Source organism: Geospiza fortis, unplaced genomic scaffold, assembly GCF_000277835.1.
Source record: "Geospiza fortis unplaced genomic scaffold, GeoFor_1.0 scaffold54, whole genome shotgun sequence".
Taxonomy (NCBI): Eukaryota; Metazoa; Chordata; class Aves; order Passeriformes; family Thraupidae; genus Geospiza; species Geospiza fortis.
Genome location: NW_005054301.1, coordinates 17,624,612 through 17,648,164, shown reverse-complemented (window position 1 = coordinate 17,648,164; position 23,553 = coordinate 17,624,612). Strand labels below are relative to the sequence as shown.

The 23,553-nt window shown below is 36.9% G+C and overlaps 1 protein-coding gene across 1 annotated transcript in view; it reads right to left on the bottom strand.

Moving 5' to 3' along the window:
* PCNX1 (pecanex 1) overlaps positions 1 to 22,326 on the bottom strand; it is a 92,153-nt gene extending 69,827 nt beyond the window's left edge. The window contains exons 1-5 of the mRNA XM_031065646.1: positions 22,118 to 22,326; positions 16,128 to 16,233; positions 13,433 to 13,478; positions 12,498 to 12,587; positions 9,155 to 10,855 (exon numbers count right to left, since the gene is read on the bottom strand). Coding sequence (XP_030921506.1) covers positions 9,155 to 10,855; positions 12,498 to 12,587; positions 13,433 to 13,478; positions 16,128 to 16,233; positions 22,118 to 22,311 — 2,137 coding nt within the window. The 5' untranslated portion in view covers positions 22,312 to 22,326. The remainder of the gene's footprint in view (positions 1 to 9,154; positions 10,856 to 12,497; positions 12,588 to 13,432; positions 13,479 to 16,127; positions 16,234 to 22,117) is intronic.
* Positions 22,327 to 23,553: the final 1,227 nt, after the last annotated feature.

Sequence of the window (23,553 nt, the reverse complement as noted above, 5' to 3'; positions counted from 1 at the left end):
GGTCTACAGGGAACAACAACCTATAGCAACCTACTACTGTTGTGTGCTACTGCCATAGCTCAAGCAATAAAGGCTGAAACAAGAGTTTAATTCACACATGAACCTCAGGTTACCAAATTAATTCTCTGTCTAAAACTTCAATTTATATCTTGCTTTAAAACAAAATAAGCTACATAAAGAGATTTACTTTAACACCAACATTCAAGCTACAAGGATTTCATTACCAAACCTATAGATGTTAAGGGCAACGCTAATTCAGTCCTTCCTGTACTTTCAGAAAAAACAGGGGTTTGCTCATTCTCTCCTCATTCCTCCACAAGTGTTTTTACAATTCTAAGCATCAATAGATTATACTACCTTTTCAGCGTATTTCAGCAAGAAGTTCCTTGTGTGGTTTAATCTTCTGCTTTATTTTAATACACTGCCTAATTTCTTTAAGCATTTCTTTGCAGCTCTCACACTTGAAGTACAAAGTGAACCACACTAAATAAGACAGACTGATCCCTGACACACAAGGTCAAAACCGCCCATTAATTTTGTATTACAATTTATAAAGCTCATTTTTTCTAGGATACACATCAACATATAAAAATTCATATTTACAACATAGCTTCCACTGAGTTCAGATGCAAAAGCAATTCTGGTAATCAGACCACAGTTAAGCATCACAAAATAAAGGAACAGTGAGCAGTCTTAACTGAAATGTAAATATCTGAATTACCATTAAGATGGTTAACATCAGCATTGTATCTTAATTGCTACTTGTAACTACTTAGCAAAAGCAGCATTCAAGTGTAATTCTTTAAGGCAGCCTACTTAACACTGACAGATACCTGTCCTGTTCTGCAATAACTGAAACAAGGACTATGAAAACACAGTAGGTCCTCCCTATATAGTTCCAATTTAATACTAAAGCAAGTCTCAAGAACTAACAGAGGCAGTGTCCTGTGAGGAAACTAGCTATATAAACATGCTTGAAGATAAGAAAAAAAGAAAATAAAAAAACCTAATACATAGTTGGGGATTCAATTCAAAGCTGTAGAGGCAAACAGCTTTGGCATTTTCTAACCATTTATTATTTCATTTTAAGTTTTAAAAGTCCAAGTAGATTTTGGTGTAGCTTTCTATCTGTTTTCCCACGAGATTCTTGATTTATCATCTTGAAACTTTTGTTCAATGCATCTTTTATACACATTCTTCCTGAATGCAGGTAGTGCCATTCAGGGTCACTACACAAGCCTGCAAGTTCTTTTGAAAAGACTGCAGGGCTGCTCAGACCAACAAGCTCCAAGTCTGCTAACATTACACAACACTGTAAGAAGTGGCATGTAGAAAACATGACCAAAGGAGTTTAAAAAAAGGCTAGCTGAGAAGAGAGGATTAGCATAAAGTGTGGAAAGCTAAATTGCTCAAAGTTTGCTTTTGGTTGAAAAGGAAAACAAGAGGGGCTGTGGTGTGGTTTAGTTTATTGTATTAGCCCCTTGGGTTTGCTCAGTCTTTCCCAAAACTTTTCAGTGACTTGTTGTTTTTAATATAATTTCACAGAAGACATACAATTTAAAATGTACACATACCAGTATGGAAAGCTCTTTATGTTAATTTGTATTATTAGTGTTTCTACTTGCCTTTAATGAGAAGGAGCAGGGCAACTGCTTGTGAGTTCACCAGTAGGAAGTAAGACAAAGTTCCTATCTTACCTTCTACCATGATCTGAGAGCAGTTCTATCACATTTCAGTATAATTAAGCTTTAATATTTATGATCTCACATACACTTCTCCAATACTGCTTACAACTTAGCCTAGACTCCAGAAATTAAAGATCCAACAACCAGTCATGTACAAAATCTAGATGTAACAGGAAGAGACAATACAGGTAATACCTCTAAAGTTCATCCTTACTTCAGTTTCATCAGTAGAGGAAGACAAGGTTTCCAGCTTACAGAATGTTTGTTAAAAGGTGCTCTATGTTGTTTTATTCTATGTTTTTTTATTCTATGCTTCTATGCTGAATCACTGCACTTAATATCAAGAAATTCAAGCATTGAATGCTTGAATTCAATGAACACCTCTGCATGCTGTCATTTGGATATGAGTCCCCAGCACTATCTACCCTCAAGAACACAAAAATCATGTTTGAAGTTCAAGGTGCACAAATTAAAAATATAAACCTACACCCCAGAGATCAATAAAATAAGAAGTGGAGACCTAGTGACAACCTTGTAGCAAATGTAACCCCTCACATGCCTATTTCCAAATATAATACAACTCTTTTCAAAGAAGAAATAATGACACTTGTATCTGCTAATGAATGTGTTTGCATGCAGTTGCATTAAAATTAACTTGTTTAACATTTCTGACTGGAAACAGCTACAGGCTTAAAACATCATGAGGATATCATTTTGTCATCAGACACTTGGAAAGATGCTTTATATTTAACCTTTTTATGCTCACTTCTGTAGTTTTACTAAGTTTTAAACAGAACCTGAAGACTCACAGTTTTACTCTACAACCATGCAACTGTAGTGTAAGACACCTAGCTTTAAGAAACAAAGTACAAATATTTTCCTTTAAACAGGAACATTTACATAAAAGTAAGCCAAAACATTTGCAACATCTTGCTTTTAACCAAAATTTATAAGAGAGAAGCTTAAGTAGCACAACATGAAAAAGCAGAATCGACAGAATTTTATTGCATCAATAAGACCATTTCATTTTTCTACAAAAAAACGCTAAACCCAGTGCCTTAGATAAATTCTGAAATACAGAAAAATTTTTCATAAGAAGATTCCTGGAAAGACGTGGTGAAGTAATACAAGGGTGAAGTAAGTATCCATGTGGAAAACCATAAAGTTCTTGGAAGAAAAATTGCAATAATTCTAACTAGAAAGCAAGCAAGGAAAAAAACTACCACAGCAGAAAGTCTCCCTCATTCTTCTCAGGAAAAAAAGGAAAAAAAATCCCACAGCTAAAAAACACAACACACCTCCCCCATCACTTAAAGCCTAGATGGTTTTGAACATTAGTCAGGTTAAGCATGGTTAAAGGTATGCAAGGAACCTGAGTGATGCTTGGACATGCCCTTTCTCATCCTATCAAATGGGAAACACATCTACTTTCAGCCACTAATTACTAAGCCTACATGTTCTCAGCAAGAGCTGGAATGAATAGTTTATGGCTCATGTACTCACATAAGCAATGAAATTTGCAAATGCAAGTAAGCAATGAAATTCTTCAAAGACAGAATGTATTTTGCCAAAACAAACAGCTGAAATGCTGTTCTTCTCTACTGAGTATCTATATCTCATTTGTGTTTGAAAGCTAAGATGTACTTCACATGCATTTATGGGTTAGCACTACTGTTCTCCTCATGGTTGAGACATTTATAGTTTATTTTCACATGACCTAACACTACATTAAAAACATACTTGGAAGATACCCAAGTAGAAAGCAGCAGTCTGTTCAGTCCATATCTTCAGTATGCAGTTGTTAATCACCATGTTATTATGCACCTTAATAAAACTTACAGCTGAAGGGGTTACTTCTACTTCTCTGATAAAAAAATAAAAATATTGACTCAGAGTACTGTAACTTACTGTGGATATTTAATGAAAAACATCACTAATGACTATTTCTGAAGAACAGAGATGTGTGCAGCAAAGGAGAAACAATGAAGAATAGCATGATATCTCCAAGTTACAAACTTTTGCAAGAAAATAGTGCAGAAAAAAACAACACACAATTCAGGAAAGAAGGTAAAGCCTACGACTTCAATTTTGTGGTTTCATTTATAAAAAAAGTCTGAAACTAGCCCGAAGAAATATTTACAATTATGTCAAAACAGTCACTACAACAACCTGAAAAGCAAAACCCTATCAAGGAGGGAACAAACCGGGACAATAAAACCATCTGGTTTGAATTCTGAACCAAAACTTTTTACAGACCAGCTTGACAGTAAAATTTTTATACTAAGGCCAAAGAGAAAACTAAGGGTCTTAATTATCCTACTTGAATTATTCCACTTTCAAAAACATTAGGCTACTCACACAGACCTCTTGAATATAATGCTGATGTACTTCGGGTCAAAGAACTAAAGCTAAACCCCATCTGACCCCCTGCCCAATGCAGACCCTATATCCCAGGTATCGGGTATCAATACCTAGTATTATATTCATGTAGCAGACAAATGTTCATAATTGACATTAATCTTTAATAAAGTTAGTTCTGACTTTGTGTTTAGATTTATTCACCTAAAGGAAAAGATGCTGTAAATCTTCAAAACACAGTGTTACCAGCATATGTGGTATACGATGTTAGCATATTGTACACAAAAGAAAGTAATGTTTGCATTACACAGCCTTAAAACCCCAAACATTAATTAGTGGCCAACTTCAATAAATGAATGAGTTTTATCTCACAGCTACATTTTACAGCAACGTGAGCAATTCCATCACAGCTGACAGAGCTTTTAGAACTTTCTTGCTTATATACGCATACCAATAAACCCAGGTACCTCTCTACAAGCCAGCATGACGATGCAGCTTCATTTTTATCTAATACCAAAAATTCCTATTCAACTCTTGTTTGAGATGAATACTTAGCAAATACATGAAAAACACATGTCAACAAAATGGAACCACTCTTCCCAAATCAAGCAAAAGTCATCTAACAAAAGCCTCTGTATTATCCATAGGGGAAAAAACACAGGATTGAGTCTCCACAAAACGTACTGAAATTCTGCTTTACTAGGAAGTGGTTAACAATTAATAGATGCAAGATGCATTCCAAGTGTTATTTCATTGGTAAGTTCAAAAACTGCAAAATTCTACAGTAGCCTCAAATATAATTTTTAACACTGACTACATCTTTAAGTGTTTAAAGGTAGCAATCTGACCTCTACTGAGATGACAAGATATCCAGCATCAGAGGGAATTCTGTAAAACTCACACACAAAAGCTGTGATAGTACAGTAAAATGCTTATAAGATGAGAGCCCTTTCTACTGCTGATCTGCTTACCTGGGTCCAGTTACAGCATGGTTCTGCTGAATGCACGAATAGAGACAGCCAACATACACACAGCCTGACCACAGGAACTTTACACATTTTTCAGTTTCTACCATTTCTAAACTCCAGCTTCTCATGCAGAACTGTTTGGTTTAGTAGTTTGAGCATGAACTGGCAGATGCACAGAAAACAAGATGAGAAGCCCCATCTTCTGTAATTATATTCATTCATTCTATCTGCAGGAAATGTAGCAGAAACTAAAGCCATCAGAAGCATGGAACAGCTCTGCAAAACAGGCAAGTCAATGACATAGAACATGTGCAACATCAGAATAGAAGGGAAAAGTACTATGTTGCCAGCAGCTGGCTGAGTAACAGAGAACTGCACTGTAATAATTGCAGGCAGACACGCTAAGTATATATGTACAAATACAGACTGAAGAGGTGAACAGGTTTCCATGTGTCATATGAAACACAAGACTAACCCAAATTCCCAAAGCCCTACTTTGTCTGCCTGTAGAGATGTACTGCAGACCTCAAAAGACAGAAAACAGTATGAGCTGTTACTTCAATATTGTTATGCAATGTACAGAAGGAAAAATGTGTCACACTACATGTAGTTTTATCTACAAAAGGGTATGTATCTCAAGAACTTAACCTTAAATTGCAGCAAGCTGTAAAACAGAGCAGCAACTTAAAGAGCACATCTTTTACAATTAATATAGAACTGGAGAGAACACTCGACTTTTCAGGCCAGCTCAAGTTTTACAAAGCATCACTGTGTTACATACAGCATTATGGTGGTTCTTTAAATGGTTACAAACAGCAATCCAGAAACAGCACACATGTGACAGAAACCAGGCACAGGACAGTGCAAAGACGGTATTTCCAGAATATCACCATACAGTGGAGCAACTGCAACTAACCCATGACTCATCAACTCACTAGCTACTTTTGGAGTCTGAATAGCTGAACAAGGATAACTACCGTAAAACATCTTCAATTTTTTTATTATATATCCACCACACACACTTAATTTCAGAATTTTCAGATGCTGTTTCTCTGCATTTAAATTACCTGTAATTTCTATTCAAATGCACATACTATCTCACAGCAAGTGAGTCATTCACCACTTCCTGGCATAATAATACAGAAATGAAAGTACTAAGTTGTATCTGCACAAGTGAAACATGCACAAGTTTGTACAACACCCTGCTTAGTAGGAGATTAAAGACCATATCCATTAAGATACACATTTTAGCAGTTACATGAACAAGAACGTAGTTCTAGTCTCTGAAGACTGAAGGATAAAATGAAGTCATATTTACTGATTTAAATAATATTTGAAAAACAGGAACTGAAAGCTGCTGACTGGAAAAAAGGTGGTGGTATTAATATTACTCTTTTAGTTATCCTGTGTGCATCTGTTAATTATTTGTTTCAGAAAGTTATCATAGGTAGTCACAGACATTTAAAAATATTTATACAAAATAATAAAATAATCCTTCAGCAAGAGGTTGGAGCAGACTACTTCTAAAAATCACACCCAGCCAATATTCCCTGATCTTATGAAAATCAAAACCAAGTTGATTCTGTAATTCATTTGCAACAAGTACATAAAATAATTTCTTAATTTTCTCAAAAAAAATTCTATACACATATACACATGACATGTATTTATATTACACATGTATGTCTTTAAAAACCTCCCAAAAGATGAATACATCTCAGTAGTAAGAAATACTGGCTATAAAGCACTTCAATTCTAAACAGTTAAAACATTTTCCCTCATTAATATTAGTCGTGGGTAAGCCTAAAGAAGAAATCCACAATTAAAGATACAGATGTTACAAAACTTGTAATATAAGCTATAAATTGTGGGGAAAACTACCCAACAAACCCACACAAGAGAAAAACCAGTAAAGAAGGACACTATGAAAGAATTAGATTGATCATGAACAAATAAATGCAATGTAATTACTGCCTTGGTGCTAGACAAGACTGAATAAATGTTTATGCAGTGCTAAAAAAAATTAAGGCATAATTTTGTTCTGCTTTAATAAAAAAAGGGGGGGGGGCAGAATGACATTCATTTCTTACAATCATAAAGCAAATACTTCCTTTTCTCTTGGTAGGAATAAACAATATACAGCTAGTGTTATTAACCATATCATGTCAGCAGATGCAGAGAACTCAATTCCAGATTGCTTCTTAAAGACAGCCTGCAATCCATTGAAAAGTACAGCTTGGATATTTGCCATTTATTAAAAATACTAACAACTTCAAATGACCATCATGTAAAATCTTAAAGCGGAAATGGATCAGGTCAGCAAGAATGACAGCAAGCCTTTCCAGCTTAAGCTGCTACAGATTTGTACCTTTAAGATTGCTTTGAAATTTCACTCAATGAAATGGTGGGGAAGACAAACTTTTTCAAAAGAGCAATTTAAGTATTTCACAATATTCAGCATCTGTCTTCCATTAATTCTTTCAGCCTACTGACAAGTAGTAAGCACATGCAAAGTCTGACATGTTCTAAAACATAAGCTATGTTAATCCTCCTTTGCACATAAAGGGAGAATCTTAATAGCTTTAAGCAGTAACAACACAAAACAGAATGAAATAAAATCTTGTGCTAAGGAAAGCATAGAGTCAAAACGGTAAATACATAAGGGAGACCTTTTATTAGTCATATTACTCCCAGTAGACATGGAGAGCTGCCACTTTACTCTTCTAGTACTAACCCTAGAAGCTAAACACTTAACACATATTCTTCCTAAGGCCTTGTTAATCTTGACTCTTTTATTAAAGCTACTGCAAAAATCTGTTACTAGAACAGAGAAAGTTAAAAAAAATGAAAAAACAAATCTGCATACATCACTAAAGTGAAGGCATATAAATAGGTCTGAACTAATTGTAAACCAGTCAAAATTCAGCAATAATCAATACACAGCTGAACTTCAGTGTGGCATGCTTTCTTATACTCCCCAGAAATTAATTGTACTGATTTTTATAGCTGTTTTGTTAATACTGTGGGACACACCACAAAAACAACTCCACGAAAAACTCCAAACAAAACCAAAAGAAAACCTCACTATTGGTCATACATCCTATCTCACTGTGGGCTGGAAACCTTTTTAAGATGAATCACTATATTTTGTTTAGGCAGTCTACATAATAGGAACAGTGAAATTTGCCACAGTTTGTTAAAAATACCTGTCTTGATCTAAAATACAATTTTATGAAGGGTTTGTCCATCTAGACGTAAAGATCCAGATTATCTGGTATGTATTGGCCTTTAAAAATTCCAGAAATCAGACTGAGTTAATTAGCAACCTTATACTGTCCTGAAAATGTATTTTAAAGACACTTATCTACCTTGACACAAAAAGCCTTCCAAGTTAAGGCAGTAAATATAGTTAACCAAGAAAAGAAACAAACATTATAATACACAATAAACAAAAAAATATTAAGAGTTCCAAATTTTGTTTCAAATGCCACTACTAATCTGTATTAATAACAGCTACTCCAGGTAGTTTATTGTTCACATTACACCAAACAAAACAATAGTTAGGGAAAATAAGAGGAAACTACATTCCTCTCCAGCATTGGAAGGTTATTGTGTTCACATAATCAAGACAAAAAAAAAATCCAAAAACCCAAAGTAAACAAGACTGTCTAGCCAGCAACGGCAAGGCTAAGCAAAAATTAAATCCCTAGGAGAATTCAACTTAGTAACCAGACCATTGAGAATCCACAATTAAAGGCAGCATGGTAAGAGTTGGGGATTGGTTTTATTTTTTGACATCACCTCAAGCCATGCCAGAGAGGCTGCAGTCGTTTGTATTACACAGTATAATGGAGCAGGTTTGATTTGATCACAAATAATAGCTTTAAGATACAGCTCTAATTAATGAGGACTGATGATAACAAACCCCTAAGACATCTAGTTAGAGATTTTGTAAAACCTGTTTGGGTTCAACATCCATTTCAGTAGATCTTTCAAGATATTGCGAAGGAAACACTTTTTCAGTTTTACTGGGCAAGAGTGGAGAAACAGGGAAGATGCTTAAGTATACTTTTAATTTAAGTCATAGATACCAGACTCATTAACAAAATATGACAAGGTACTTCTGGTAGGTCATTTACTTACCTCCACTTGCTGATTCTTGCTCTTCCCCTTCAGGAAATGTAGCCTGGCTTGGTAAGCTATTCCTAGAACGAGTGACTGACTCTAAGTGTGAAGCCCTTCCCAACAGAGATAGCTCATCTAGCACCTCTCCTTCTTTGGCTTCCAAATCAGATTTTGAAGTGGTTAACTGTTTTATGTTACCTGGTGTCATTAAACTATTTGGGTCATTTAAACAAGCTACAGTACCACTGTCCAGGCTTAACACTCTGGCACGATTCTTGGCACTGTTTGTGCTAGAAGTCCGTCGTGTGGATCTTTTTTTGCTAATTCCTTCAGAGCTTACGTGGGTTTTGTGAGCATTTTCAGAGTCTGTACCCCCACGGTCTTTAGAAACGTATTTGGTCTTTAAAGCACTGTATTTTCCCTCAGGAGACTGGCATGAATGGGAGGTGGTGCTGGAAGAGCTATCACTGCTGAACTGGTGAGCTGACTGCATGCTTGATGTCCTGCTCAAGTCACTTTGATCACTGGAGTCCTCATCGTGACAAAACACAGCACTGTGAGGTTTAGTACCAGATACACCTCGGAAGGAAACATATTCCCTGTGCCGACTTGAATCAAAACTACTAGCCCGCTTTTTTCCTGTCCTTCTCCGGCTCGACTTGTGGGTAGAGGCTGTTCGATGTATCAAACTAGAAGATTTTGGTCGGACATCTCCTTCTTTTTGTTTTCCACTAGTTTCTTTAGCAGCTCTTGAATCTACTAACACAGCTAGTTTCTCACTCTGCTCATCTCTTTGTTCAGCAGCCTTCCCATGCGGCCTGTCAGCTTGTGTAGTCAATTCATTGGCATGTGGGTTCTTATTGGCCTCTTCTGAAGCAGAGGCACCAAGACCTTTCTGGTTGTGCATCTCATCAGATGCATTAGAACCCTTTACCTCTTGAACACCACCCAGAGGACTCACTTCCACAGCAGTCCTTTCGCTACTAGTCCTTTTGTCAGTAGTAGAACTACTGTCATCCTCTGAGTCGACACCACAGTCTTTTTTCTTACCATCCTTCTCCTCTTCTCTAGGAGACTCCTCCTCGTGCTCTGACAATACACTTTCTATATGTGTTGAGCTAGTATGTTCACTTTTATAGCTACTGATGGTACTGTTGGTGTCACGATCAGTCCCGCTGCAGTAGCTTTCTGTTGAACCACTGCTTCTAGTACTCAGGCTTCTCAGACTGTCCATACTTTTGTCTGCTTTCAAGGATTTGCTCTTCCCACTCTTAGTCAATGGTTGAGGGCTGCTACTTTTCAGAATGTCATCTAATTGAAAAACTCCTGAAATGCAAGAGTTCCCACCCAAAGACTCTCGGGATCCAGAAGGGGGTTTGGAAGATTCTAACTCACTGACAGGATCTAGTCCTCGTTTTTGCTGATAGAGGGGGAAGTCATTTAGTGAAGCATCTGGAAAAGCAACAGCAGAGCTAGAAGTCCTTGGTACACCTCGAGGTCTATGATCCTTCCTATAGGAGTGAGAATGCAGAGTTATCAGCGAAGCTACTTCTGTGTCACATGCACTGTTTTTAGACTGGTCCACAAGCTGGTTGTTCGAGAGGCACACTTTGTCACCGCTGTCCCTTGGCAAATCCTGTCCAGAGGACAATGAAGGTTGGATGGAGACAAATGAGTCGTTCGACACCAGACGAAAAAGCTTCCGATCAGTTGCCAAATCTGTTTGAGTACATATTTAAAAACAGTCATGTAGAATGTTCATGTAAGTCATACAACTTCCCTTGAAACTGTTTGTTTATATCAGACAAAGTAAATGAACTGAAAAATCCAACTGCAAGTACTATGAATTTGTCACATTACCATTTAAAAATATTTTATAACATTTGGGCAAATCTGACAGGCCTTTTTCTAATAAAAAAAGAAACCATCAATACCAGCTTATCCCTAGCAACTGATAAGACAAGGCAATTCTGACAAGTTCCCAACTTCCTCTATTGCTTATGTGTCTCAGACTTAGTATTTTTATATATCCCAAAGTTTCTTAATTATAAAAGAGTACCCTGCCTTTCTTTTTGGTTCCTACATGTATTATACATTTAAAGTTATTAATGAAAACACAGTAAACCCTATTAACTCTGAAGTCATCAAAAACCCAGCAAAAATCACCTTTCCTACCAGATACTGAGTAAGTTCAGTTAGCAAGGATGTAATCACTGTCACAGGTCTTTTTGTACTATAATGAAACTCCCTATGAAGTCACTGAGTTTTACTACCTCTACAAAAAAAAAGGTGCTTTTGCTATTAAAGCAAATCATGAAGATTTACTGTTAGTTCTTGGTTAAAACAATCATTCCTGTTACCCATCACAAGCAGTCTCCCGTAAAACTGTCCCTCTGCAGGCAGTACTAAGTCAGGCTACTTTCCCTTTTGCTACTGTCACTAAAAATAGCAGATCTGGAGGCCAAGTTAAGTTTCTACAGTTGTTAAATTCCTGCAGAATATATCTGAATGCATGCAACTCAAGAGACTTCACAGTTACATTACTCAGCTGAAAGTCACAGAACCCTGATGCCTATTACAACAGCATGGCCACCTGTGATGCTCCATTCCAAACACACTTTTTGCATTGAATCACACACGTAATGACTGAATCATCCATCTAATGCTTCTAATCACCCACTAGTGAATAGACTGGCAAAAATGGAAGGTGGTATTCTCAGCTAACTTCCTCCTAATCACCAGCAAAATCAGCAAACAAAGATTTCCCTTTGGTTTTATGCTCTGTCAGTCTGAGCAGGTCTTTTCCGGACAATGAAGCTAAACAAAAAATTGCTTTGTCTCAGAACACAAGCTAACAGGTTCCTTACATAGTAGAAAAAAATAATTTTAAATTAACCAAGCTCTGATAACTTGGATCTTGGAAGTGGCCTATAGGTCTAAGAACACAGAGCTCTGTATGAGGTTATTTACTTCAGAAAAGCCTGCCACAATTTCATTTGTCTGTACTCATAAGGAAAGCAAATTAATCTACAATGAAGTCCATTAACCACAGGGTACCTGTAGTCTAAGAGATACTGTCTAAAGAAATCTAAGTTAGCTATCTTTCAGCAGTAAGGTGACAGTAAATATTTATTACCTGCTGGAAGATGTCAGAACAAGGAACACACAGTCAAAGAATAAAGTTATAAGCATTCAAATTACGCTTCTCAGAAGCTTGAGTAATTAAGAAAGGAAACAGGGAACTTCAAGATAGACTCTGAGAAAGGGTATCAGTAAACTGCATGAATTTATTTAGCATATTAAGCAAAGGGTCTTTGGTAACAAAATACCATGTTTAAATATGGAGAAGAAGAAATTTTACCTTGTTCTTCACTCCCTTCTTTACATAGGCTAGAACTCTGGCCAAGACTCAAACTGATATCGTCAGAGGTCTTGGCAGTGTCAGTATCACCTGCAAGTTTTGAGAAAAAAGAGTACTAATGCTCAAAGTATTAACACATACACCTACATTCTCAATTGTCATGAAAGACTGTTGCTTTTATTTCTTCATCTATAGGTAAGTAACAGTAGTTACACAATTAGAATAACACAAGATTTCTTTTAGATATGAGTATTGTCTACTCTATTTCTATTATCTTCCACAGAACTCAATGGCAATCAAGATTGGGTTTTTTTCCCTTCGAGGTGCATCTGTTGGAATATTTCTTTTTGTACAGTTGTCCATAAAAAAAGGAGGGGTAGACTAAGAAAATACTTCTAATGGTCAGAAAAGCAAGGAGAAAAACAAAATCAAGGTGACAAACATTCGCATTCAATTTTTTTCGCCCTATTATTTATTGTCTGGATAAATTTACAAGAAAATACTCATCATATGCAAAATTGTTATCTTTTCATCTTAGAGGAGTTCACGAGGGCTGGAAATTACTTCAGCTAAATGTCAAACAACAAGAAGTAATCAAGTCATTGATATGCAATACCAGAAGGGTAATTGGTTTCACTGAACTCAAAATAGTAGAGAGAAGTCTACCCCAACTAACCCTTTAGCTCTGCATTTTATAGGCAAATGGAAAAGCTGTCATTACATGGGAAGTAGACTATGGGCCCCAGATTATTCTCTCCTTATGTTTTGGTCATATCATTTGCATGTCCAAAGAAGACTTCCCCCAACTAGTAAATGCTATATTTCACTCAAAAGAAGTCAAGATGACTAAGGCAGACAGTATTTGGAAACAACACAGTAAACAACAGTGATTTGAAGTGCTTCTACAAGGTAATTTAACTAGCTAAAAATCTCACCTTTGATGGTTGCTGCTGTTCCCAGACGAGATAACCCAGATCCAACCTAGAAACAGCAAATTATGTAAAAAGCTGTACACTTTCAGGAAATAAACAACTGTTATTTCCTATTAGTCCAACACATGCATTTGCCTATACACCTAGGAGAGGTTTTTAAAGCCACAAAAGCATCCAGCAGCACAGTGCTGTAAAATTCTGACTATGTTTCCACTACAAAGAGATGAAAAGTCATATAATTAAGCATCCAACTACATCACAGCACTATTCCATTCAAAAGCCAGTGTTCATGGAGACTTTACTATGCCGATTTTAAAAAGTTTCTAATCTAGGAATTCTCCTGACATAATATGGCAATAAAGTACAAGTGCAGTGCTACAGTAATAATTGCAGTTGTAAAACTTAACATTTAATGCCATGATTCTGGTTGTCTAAAATGCTTAAAGAAAACACAATCTTAGTATAAAACTTATCCATCTCCGTATAAAACTTATCTGTTCACAATAAACACCAAGCTAAATCCAAAAATTGCTCCCATGTGAAAAGATACATATTTTTCCAGTTAATTTCACATTCAATGGCTAATCAGCAGGCATGGCACCTGCTCATACAAAAAAAATTCACCGTTTAGGTTTGCAATCTACCTTTCTAAATATATCCTACAATCCATTGGAGATTACTTTGCAGAAATGCTAAAGAGAATTTGGTCTTACCTTCAATAACATTTTCAATACAACCTCTCAACTATAAATAGCATACAACAATGCAGGTGTCAGATAATTAAATCACTCAGAAATAAAATAAGAGTAAGAGCACTCAAAGGCAAAATCTGAACCTATAATACATAAATATGATGGCCATTTGATTGACAGATGTATACTTGCTGGGATGCTGTTTTCCAAAAATGCCTAGTTAAAATTACTCTGGGGGAAAGAGCAAAATTCTACTTGTTATTTTCTGTAAGCACAGCAATTTCAGGTAACCTGAAGATGCGTGCAGATCCTATTCAGCCATAGCACAGAAGAGCAATGGCTTTATGTATAATCTGAAAAAGCAGCTAAGAGCTTTTTTAATACATTTGCTTCACAACATTGTCACACACACTTTTAGTTACTCATTTTGTCATGTTTCAACAGTTTTCCATTCAATAATATGCTTTGATGAAGGCTGTCACTGAATACAAATGCATCATCACAGGAAAGCTATTTCACACAGAAAAACGGAACAGAACTCAGATGCTTACTGTTCATGTTCCCTTTTGATGCTGCACATTCAATCACAGAGGACCAATGAATACTAATTTTCTTAGAACAAATACATTCTAAACACTATACTTTCTTTCACAGTAGCTTGACCTTCTTCACATGCTTTAATATTAAAACTCTTATGTTTGGAACATATTTTTTCCAAAGACCAGTCAAATAACTAGTCTGGGCATCATGTTTCTATCTTCCTACATGGACCATCACTTCCTATTCCTTTGCATCAGCAAATGCCTTCTCTCTTGAAGGAAAATCTCTTAAGAGTATCTATGCTGCATAACTGAGCATGATTCAGATAAAACACCGGCATTAGCATATCACTGCACTTTGTTATCTACTGCTTGCTCAGAGAGCTAATTAGAAGAACATGATATTGCAATACCATGCCAAGGACTTCCATGTCATTTGAAGACAGGTTCTGTGTCTTTACCATGATGCTGCATTGTTCATTATCAACATAACTGTACAGCCTGACCAGTTCATCTACTTGTTGTCATGAAGGGTTGATAAAAACTAGCCACAACCAGCTAAATGTCACAAGCCAAACAGAAGGAACAGCACATCAAACACTATGGAATTTGAACGCAAACCTAGTAGACATAATACGGAAACAGAGTAACTTCCCCAGTGAAATTCAAGGCAACTAGAGCATAATGAAGTTACATTAAAATGTAATAAAGCCATGTTCTTCAGCACTTCCATCTGGCAGGACTCCCTATTTATTGCTTTCTTCCCAACCCTGCTGAGCAATCAAGGAAGTGAAGATTTTGCAGAGGACATCCAAAAATTAAACAGTTTTAGTCTTTCCATTTCTAGCAGTTTATCTTTCTTTATGCTTTAGCAAACTAACTTTTTTGACCCCAAAATCTGACCTATCAGGAACAATAACCTGCAGAAAGCCATTCACAACTGCAAGAGATAATCAGCAGTGGAAATATTCTAAGATAACTTAACAAAAGCTTCCTCAAATACAGCATTTAAATTTATAGATTAAGCTTTAAATGGCAGAACAAACAAAAGTAAGGGAGGAAGACAAAGTTAAAACATCAGCATGAAGATACAGCTTGAGCTACCCAAAGGGACAAGGGAATCCCACTACAGTGGGTTCTTAGTACTTAGCTCACCATACTCTGAGCCGTTTTGATTTCTTAAATCAGAAGAAAGCTAACTGAGGAAAAGGGTATACTTACTGATGTGACAGTAGGTTCCCTTTCAAAATCCAGCCATTCCTAATTTAAGTACAAGATGGGTTGAAAGCTATGTTGCTGGGAGAATGCAATGCCTTCCTAATAGTGCAGTTACATACAGAAAAGAAATTTTTTTAAATTTTTTTTAATAAATTACCCAAAAACCCCGCAAAATAACAGGAAGAGGTTATCTACGGACTGCAAAGCCAACAACACTAAAGCAACAACTGTAGTAGCTTTAATTCTTACCTGGTTGTTTGGATCTATCCCAGCGTAAGAATTGCGTGAACTACAGCCAACAGGGGGAGTTGCTTCTCGTATGAACTCTGACATCTCAATCCCTCCACCAGGGTCACTGAGAGAAACATTAAAAAAAAAATCAAGACATTATCCCCACCAGTTAAACAAAATTTTGTCTATGTTGAGCGCATATTCAAAACAAATTTTCCCTTCTCAAAAATCAGGGGCTCAAATATATCCCAATATCTCGGAGGAACACTGGCTGTTTGACACAGGAAGTTCAGTCTGAGCCAGAGCACTCTACACACTGTCAAAGAAACTGCTTCCCCAAGTCCACTGTCACCAGCCAACACAAACTGTGAAGACTTAGGCCCTATAAGGCATTCCAAAATGCTGACATTTTAAGTTCTGTCTTTATGTGCACATTACTTTTGGATCAGCTGTTCAACCATAACACCCAGAAATTCACCACTAGAAGAAAATACTACATAGAACTCTAAACATGGAAAGGACTCCTGGTCCTTTCCTTAGACTGAATCTGGGAGCAAAAGTAAGGATGGCTAAAGCCCCATGTGAAAGCTTTTAAACATGCAGAGATATACAGGGCCATAGTATTTCTCCCAGGGATGCAAACCACATCTTTCTACTCAAAAATAACTTCCCTTCAGATACTTTACAGCTCCTACCAAGAAATATCTTGAGGTACAACATATATATCATTGCATCCTAGTGATCTCACCCTTTCAGGTTTAATAACTATTTGTTTGAAAGTATTTCCTAGAGTAACACCATCAAATTGTAATTTCACAGAATTCAGCTTGCCAAAAGGCAAATATTTTATGAAAAAAGCAAGTTGGATTCATCCATTAGGACAATGGGGTCTGAAGTCCGTTGAGAACTAGAACACAAGGATCCAACCCGGCACTGATTGTTAATTGCAAAGAGGAAGCAGCTGAGGCACACTTTTTCCTATCCCATTACAGTTCTCTTCAAGCACCTTGATCCAGGAGACTCCTAAACAGAAGTATCTGCAGGGTAATTTGACTCTGATCCTCTCTGCTTCTTCCCAGGTATGAACAACAGCTTCTCAACAATCAAATTTCAGCATTTTGCTTAAAGTACTCATGCACAATGCTCATCCGGTCAAACCAAATACACTAAAGACAAAGGCCCTCTGAAGAAGGGAACAGAAATGGACAGAAACACTGCAAGGCTTACTTAATAGACAACTAGTCTCACAGAAAAGTCTTACACAATAAGAACACTTAATAGGGTGGCCTGCACAGGGCCAGGAATTGGAATCGATGATCCTGATGGGGTCTCTTTCATCTCAGCATATTCTGTGATTCCAACAGTTTCTGAAATACATGGACATCAATCAAGGATATTGTAAACAAACTGTCTGCACACTAAAAGACCTGCCACATTCATCCTGCAGCATGACATGTTAAGCTGTTTTCATCTTGGAGAGGTGTAAAGGCACAACCTCTGGAATCACTCTAAATAATAAAGCAGCACATGATTCTTCCTACATCAGAGGTGACAAAAAAAAGGACAGTTTGAAGTTAGGAATATATATATTCCTTCAGTAAAAATAAGTTAACTTAAAAGACAACCAGCCATTAGCTAGCAGAAGAACTATGGTCCAACTCCAGCAAATTAAAAAAAGAAGTGAGAAGCCACCATTTTGTTACAGCTAAACAAAGAGACAGGCATACTCTTGGAGATGGCTGTTTACAGAGCCCTCTCTGACCTACTGCTAAGGCAGGTAAGGAAAATGAATTTTAAAAGAATCAGCACCCAGCTTCAGCCAAAGCATTCCTTCTGTAAGCATTTTAAGAATACATAAGGACATAACATGAATTTAAAAACTAAACTGAAAAATTCTCACAATGTTTAAGTTCAGCACACATTACAATGTCAACTGAAGATATAATAAAGAATGCCTTTCACAAAAAGATGAAATTCCTTTTCTGTTTGAATAATTCATTGAGAAACACTGCATGTGATTAAAGTACGTCCTATGAAGTACAAAAGTAAGTAATTGCAAATAAGCTTTCATGCATAGAACCATGTAGCCAAAGAAGGCAGCAATTTTGTCTAAAACTGAACCATCAGATACCAGCATAAGCAACAACAAAATCCATCACCACCACTCTACTCACAGCTCCTATATTCTGTGATAGCACACACAAATGAATGAACAAAAGCTAGTAACAAACATCAACAAATAAAGTTTGCAGGAAGAAGCAGGAAACAGATTTCTAGGACTGACCACTGTATGCCTAAGTACCCGGATTTTTGCAACATCCATAGTTCTTTAGGAGCTACTTGACACTAGTGCTGTGGCCAGGACTTCCTGATATGAAATTCTACCATCTGTTTCTCACAGAAATTTGCTGTCTTCATTCCTTAGGCAAGTGTTACACATTACGGTTTGCAAACAAAATAACTGCATGAAGTTACAACACAAATCAAGAAGATGGAAAAAATTACAGCCAGTAATAGAAACTGCTGTGGAAGAGGCACTCAAAGATGACATAAAGCAAATTAAAACTACTGTTTCTAATTACTAGTAACTCTGAAGGAAAATTACTGTCTGCAGGTATATCTCATCAGCATGTCAGAGACTAACCAAAAGCATGAAGAGGCCATAAGTCTGCATTAATTCAAGTTTAAAATCTGACTTAGGCTGATTGACTACAGAAATCTGACATTCAGACCAGAACTTCAAGGGGTAATCGGAAATAAGTTTCTTTGATTTCTGGACAAAGCAGAGAAAGAGTTTTATTATCTTCTTTGGAAAATCATCGTCTGTCCTTAATGTCCAATAAAAGAGTAGGGTAACTAGTCAGGAGGCTGCTGTCAAAATACATAAGAACCACGGCATGTACTGCAAATGCTAGATCACAACCGATTCAAGTATTAAGAGAAATTTTCTTCCAAGCCTGAGTCACTAATGATAGTCAAAAATAAAAACTAACTCCAAACTCAAGAACATGTCTGCCAGCCACAGAAAACTGCAAGGAGAATAAATAGCAAAGGCGATAGTCTTTGAGAGAGATCACCTTTTTCAAATTTTATTTGCTCCTATTTAAGTAGACTGTAAATATTTCAAAGATGCAACATTCTCCAGCTACTAGCTTTACTTGGTAGAAGTACATGTGAAATTTATGTAGCATCATTATTACAGGTGCTGATGGAGATCAGGAACAGCAGTGTCACCAGATGAAGACTTTATGATACTTTGAACCACAACAGCCACTGACAAGAAGCTATATTCATATATCCAAAAGAAGATTGACTTAAGTGCTTTAAATTATTTATGTGGGTCCACTGATACCCAACAAAGATCATGCTTGCACTGCTTCTAAATTTCTATGAGACCAGGAGCCTGTATCCTCCCCACTTGCTTTCATGAAACCTCACATAAACATTACTATACTAACACCTGAAATATGAAAACAGCAACTCACATTCCTTTCTCTAAATTAAGACTTTCTTTCAAAAACATTAACTGAAGAATTTCAGCTTTAGAAAGAGGAAAGCAAAAAAATAAACAAGGCATTTCTAAAGGAATGGTAAGTTGTTCTTTGCTTAAACATGCCAAAGTTTCATGGAAAGAAACCCCCATCCACAAACCACAATTAACTGAAGATAAATGAGCAGTTCGAGCAAGCCCACAAATGACAGCCTATAATTTGTTAGATACCTGAAAGCACCACTTGGATGATAAACATCTTCAGAATAAAAGAACAGCAGTTCTTAGAAGCTAAACAGAATCCTGAACACAACCACTGCTTAATCCTGCAAATAAATATACTAAGATTTGTATCTAAAGTTCTCTCCATGACTGTATATGTGGCAGGGTAAAAACTCAAGGATGGCTTTGCAAACTATACTATATGCATATTTATTCAGTATCACATGCTGTAGCCTAAGCTATCAAAACTAATATTCTGATTATGCAAATATTTTAGATAGTATATCTGCAGAGATCTCCCCTATATCCACCTTGTATTAGGGGAGCAGAGTTTAAAAATCAGAAAACCCTACACACACATTCTCCTCCCAGATCAGTTTGGGTTTTTAATAGTGTTCCAGTTTAACTTACTAAGGAGGTTACAGCTCAATATTAAACACTCATTCTACATCCCATCTACTGGTTTGAATGCTACCCCAGAGTTCTTGTAAGCTTCCAGGCAAAGATTAGTGTATACTGTACATCCCACTTACCAAAAAGTAACTCCGTAATTTCTGCATTGACCTTGTTCCCAGTTCTAGTTAAGAGACCTGAAAGTGGGAACAAGGATCATATAAAAGTTAATGAAACTTTAGTTGGCAAGCAGGACACACAGCATTAAACTAACCTCTACTTCTGAGCTCACAATGCTTATAATGTAGTATCTCGTCCCATGTCAACTGCTCCCTAGACAAAACAGAACTGAAACAACCGCAAGTACTTCACAACACCAGCAGAAATCCCTTACCAGCTTTGGGGCCCTGTTTTGGAAGCAAAAGCTACATAGCAAAAACACCAAACAAAAAGAAAAACCCCACCAAAAACGACTCAGACAAAACGCCTAAAGGTCACACCTAAAACATGCATCACCAAGGTTGCATGAGGAAGAAGAGACCACTAGTTTACTTCCATGAATTTTATTAAGCAGAGAAAGCATGAAAATACAATCAGGGAAGCAGCCTGCCAAAATACCTCAGTATAGTGTTGGTAAGGTATAGGGTGATCTAAACAGAGTCACAATTAATATCAGCAGCTTCAGTTGCCAAACACATCATGGAAAAAAGGTCAGGTTTATAAAAGATTGATACAAGAAGTTACTGTATATCAGCTTTAGAGGAATCTAAGACATCATTTTTGCCAACAATACCTGAGCTGAGAGAAGACACACAAGGACCTAGGACCATGAGGAGTTACCCCATATATAGACGGCAATGTCCTTTTACTTCTAGGCTTATCATTTTAAAGAGCAGCAGTTGAACACTTCCTTTCTTTAAAAGCATCACAATAAACACACTCAAGAGGCTTCTTTCAACCACATTTCCTTAGTAAGACACACAATCTTTTAAGAGTCAGGACAGCATACAAATCATCTCACTTTCAAAACTACTCATGGCTACTAGTACCGGAAACTCAGAGACAACAGAAAGGCCATCTCTAAAAGCTAACAATTCACGGTTGATTTATTTCATGCAGTTTAACTTTTAAGATGGTCTCAAATTATCTAAAGCAGGCAGAGGCTTTGATATTCGAGCTTATAACATCCACGGTCTGATCAAACTGGTTAAGCTGGCCTTGTTGATGAGTCAATCTTTTACTCTTCTTTCTCCAAATAGTCTGGTTAGAGGAGGAAAACCTCTGGCATTGTTTTACGATGGCTACAAAGGAGATGTCTGGAAAGGAATCACCTCCTATTGACAGTAGTTCAGAATCATTATCATCATTACTGAGCACAACAATTCCAAGATTTCCAAATTCACAGGACAGCACTCTCCTCGAAAAGACCATGACTGAAGTCAAGCATTGTATCCAACTCCTGGTTTTGCAACACTAAAATTGCAACCCAATCAGACACCCCTGGCGAGGAAAGAATTAGCATGCAGTATGTGGTCTTTGACAGCTAGATTTTTAATACTACATCTACTACTGAAATTAGATTCCTTGTACTAATTATGGTCATTAAACATTTAGTGACCTAATCGGCTCACATTTCCCATGCTATTGTTTCCAGCATGTTCAATACTGCTCTTGAACTCCTTTGGGGAGGAACTAGGAAATTATTGTGAATGCATAATTTCAAACCTAGCACATAAATAAATCTACTTTTCAAGACCAGATTTAAAACCATCTTTCAGAACTACAGAGGTCTGTATCTATATTCCCTAGTGTTTAATCTCAATCACAATTCCAGTTACACAGCTGAAGAAGACAGGACTGTTAGTCATTTGAAGCAGTACGCAAAATTCAGCAGACAACTTACCTGGGCCCATTGCTGTCTTTCCTCTTGGCTGAAACACTGCTTTGTTCTGTTTTTGCACCTCTGTCCATATGCTCACTGGCATTCCTCTCCACAATTTCTCCCTCATCCAGTGCCCTGTGCAAACGGTAATTCACCATCTTCAAAACTATAAAGAGAGCTGCTATCACTGGGCAGTAGACAGCTACTATCATCATGGAAGAAGGAAGAGCCTTTCAAAAAAAAGAGCAAGAAAAAGTTAATGAGCACAAGGTCACATATCCATAAGAACACTCCCTAGATTTTAACTGTTTGTTTCATGGAGAAAATATGATAATTCTGAAAGTTACACCACCTATAGCCACTCTTCATGTGAAAAATGTTAAAAGTCTAGCAACACAGAAGAAAGAAACTGTTGCACTACCAAAGATACTAAATCACCACAGCATTGTACTAAATAAACTAGTTCGACTGAAGCTTGAGAACCAAGTTCAACTCTCACTCTCTCCTTCTATGCTTTTGCAATGGAAGACCTAGACTAGGAAATTTAGAGCTAGCATGTGTGAGACAAATATTTTTAATTGTTATGATGTTATGAGTAGAAAAAAAAGGGAAGATTTTAAGCACATAAAAAACCAACAAAGCATGGGGTGAGATCTTATTTCAGGGCTAGTACACAGCATCAAGTCCATTTCAGAAGAACTTGATGCACATTTGACAGCATGGCTGGAAGGGAGAAAACCTGCTTAGATACAAAACATTGGTGTTTTGACTTCACTTGTCAGCTTCCAACAGCTACTGCTGCATGACAAGACACTGATCAGTCACAAAAGCCAAACTGTTTCCTACCTGCATACATAAAGAGGTTGCTCACATGTGTGACTCATACACTGCACAGCAGAACCCAACCTGCAAGACCACAGGCAGCAACGATTTCTGCTAGATCATTGCACGCCCATGGAAAGGTAGCCAACACACGTTCTGAAAAAAATTTTTCATCTGTATGAAAGGCGGCCAGACGCCACATTAAAAAAACCCCTCAGTCCTGAATGCAACATTTAAAATTCCACTCAAAGTTAAGAGTGGAATGCATGCAGCTCTTGCACAGGTAAATAAGGCTTTTACAAATCAATCACTTCAGCAATAGGTATTGACAAAGTCCAGCCTGACAGCTATTTAGGAGAAGTGTTCGAAGTACTGGTTAAACTTCAGATTTCACTTCATCCTTCTAAAACATGCTTTATTTGTGTTTTTAAATTTTGCCTTTTCCCTAGGCAGTGATTAAACAAAATGAGATATTAAGTCTCAGTATTCATGCAAAAATTGACCATTTCCTTTACAAATCAACAAAAGTTTAGGCTGTGAAGCATTTCACTGCACCACTATCCTTTACCCTGTTCAGTGTAGTTTGAGATATTCCTCCAAAATATAAAAATACACACAGACATATGACAATCAGA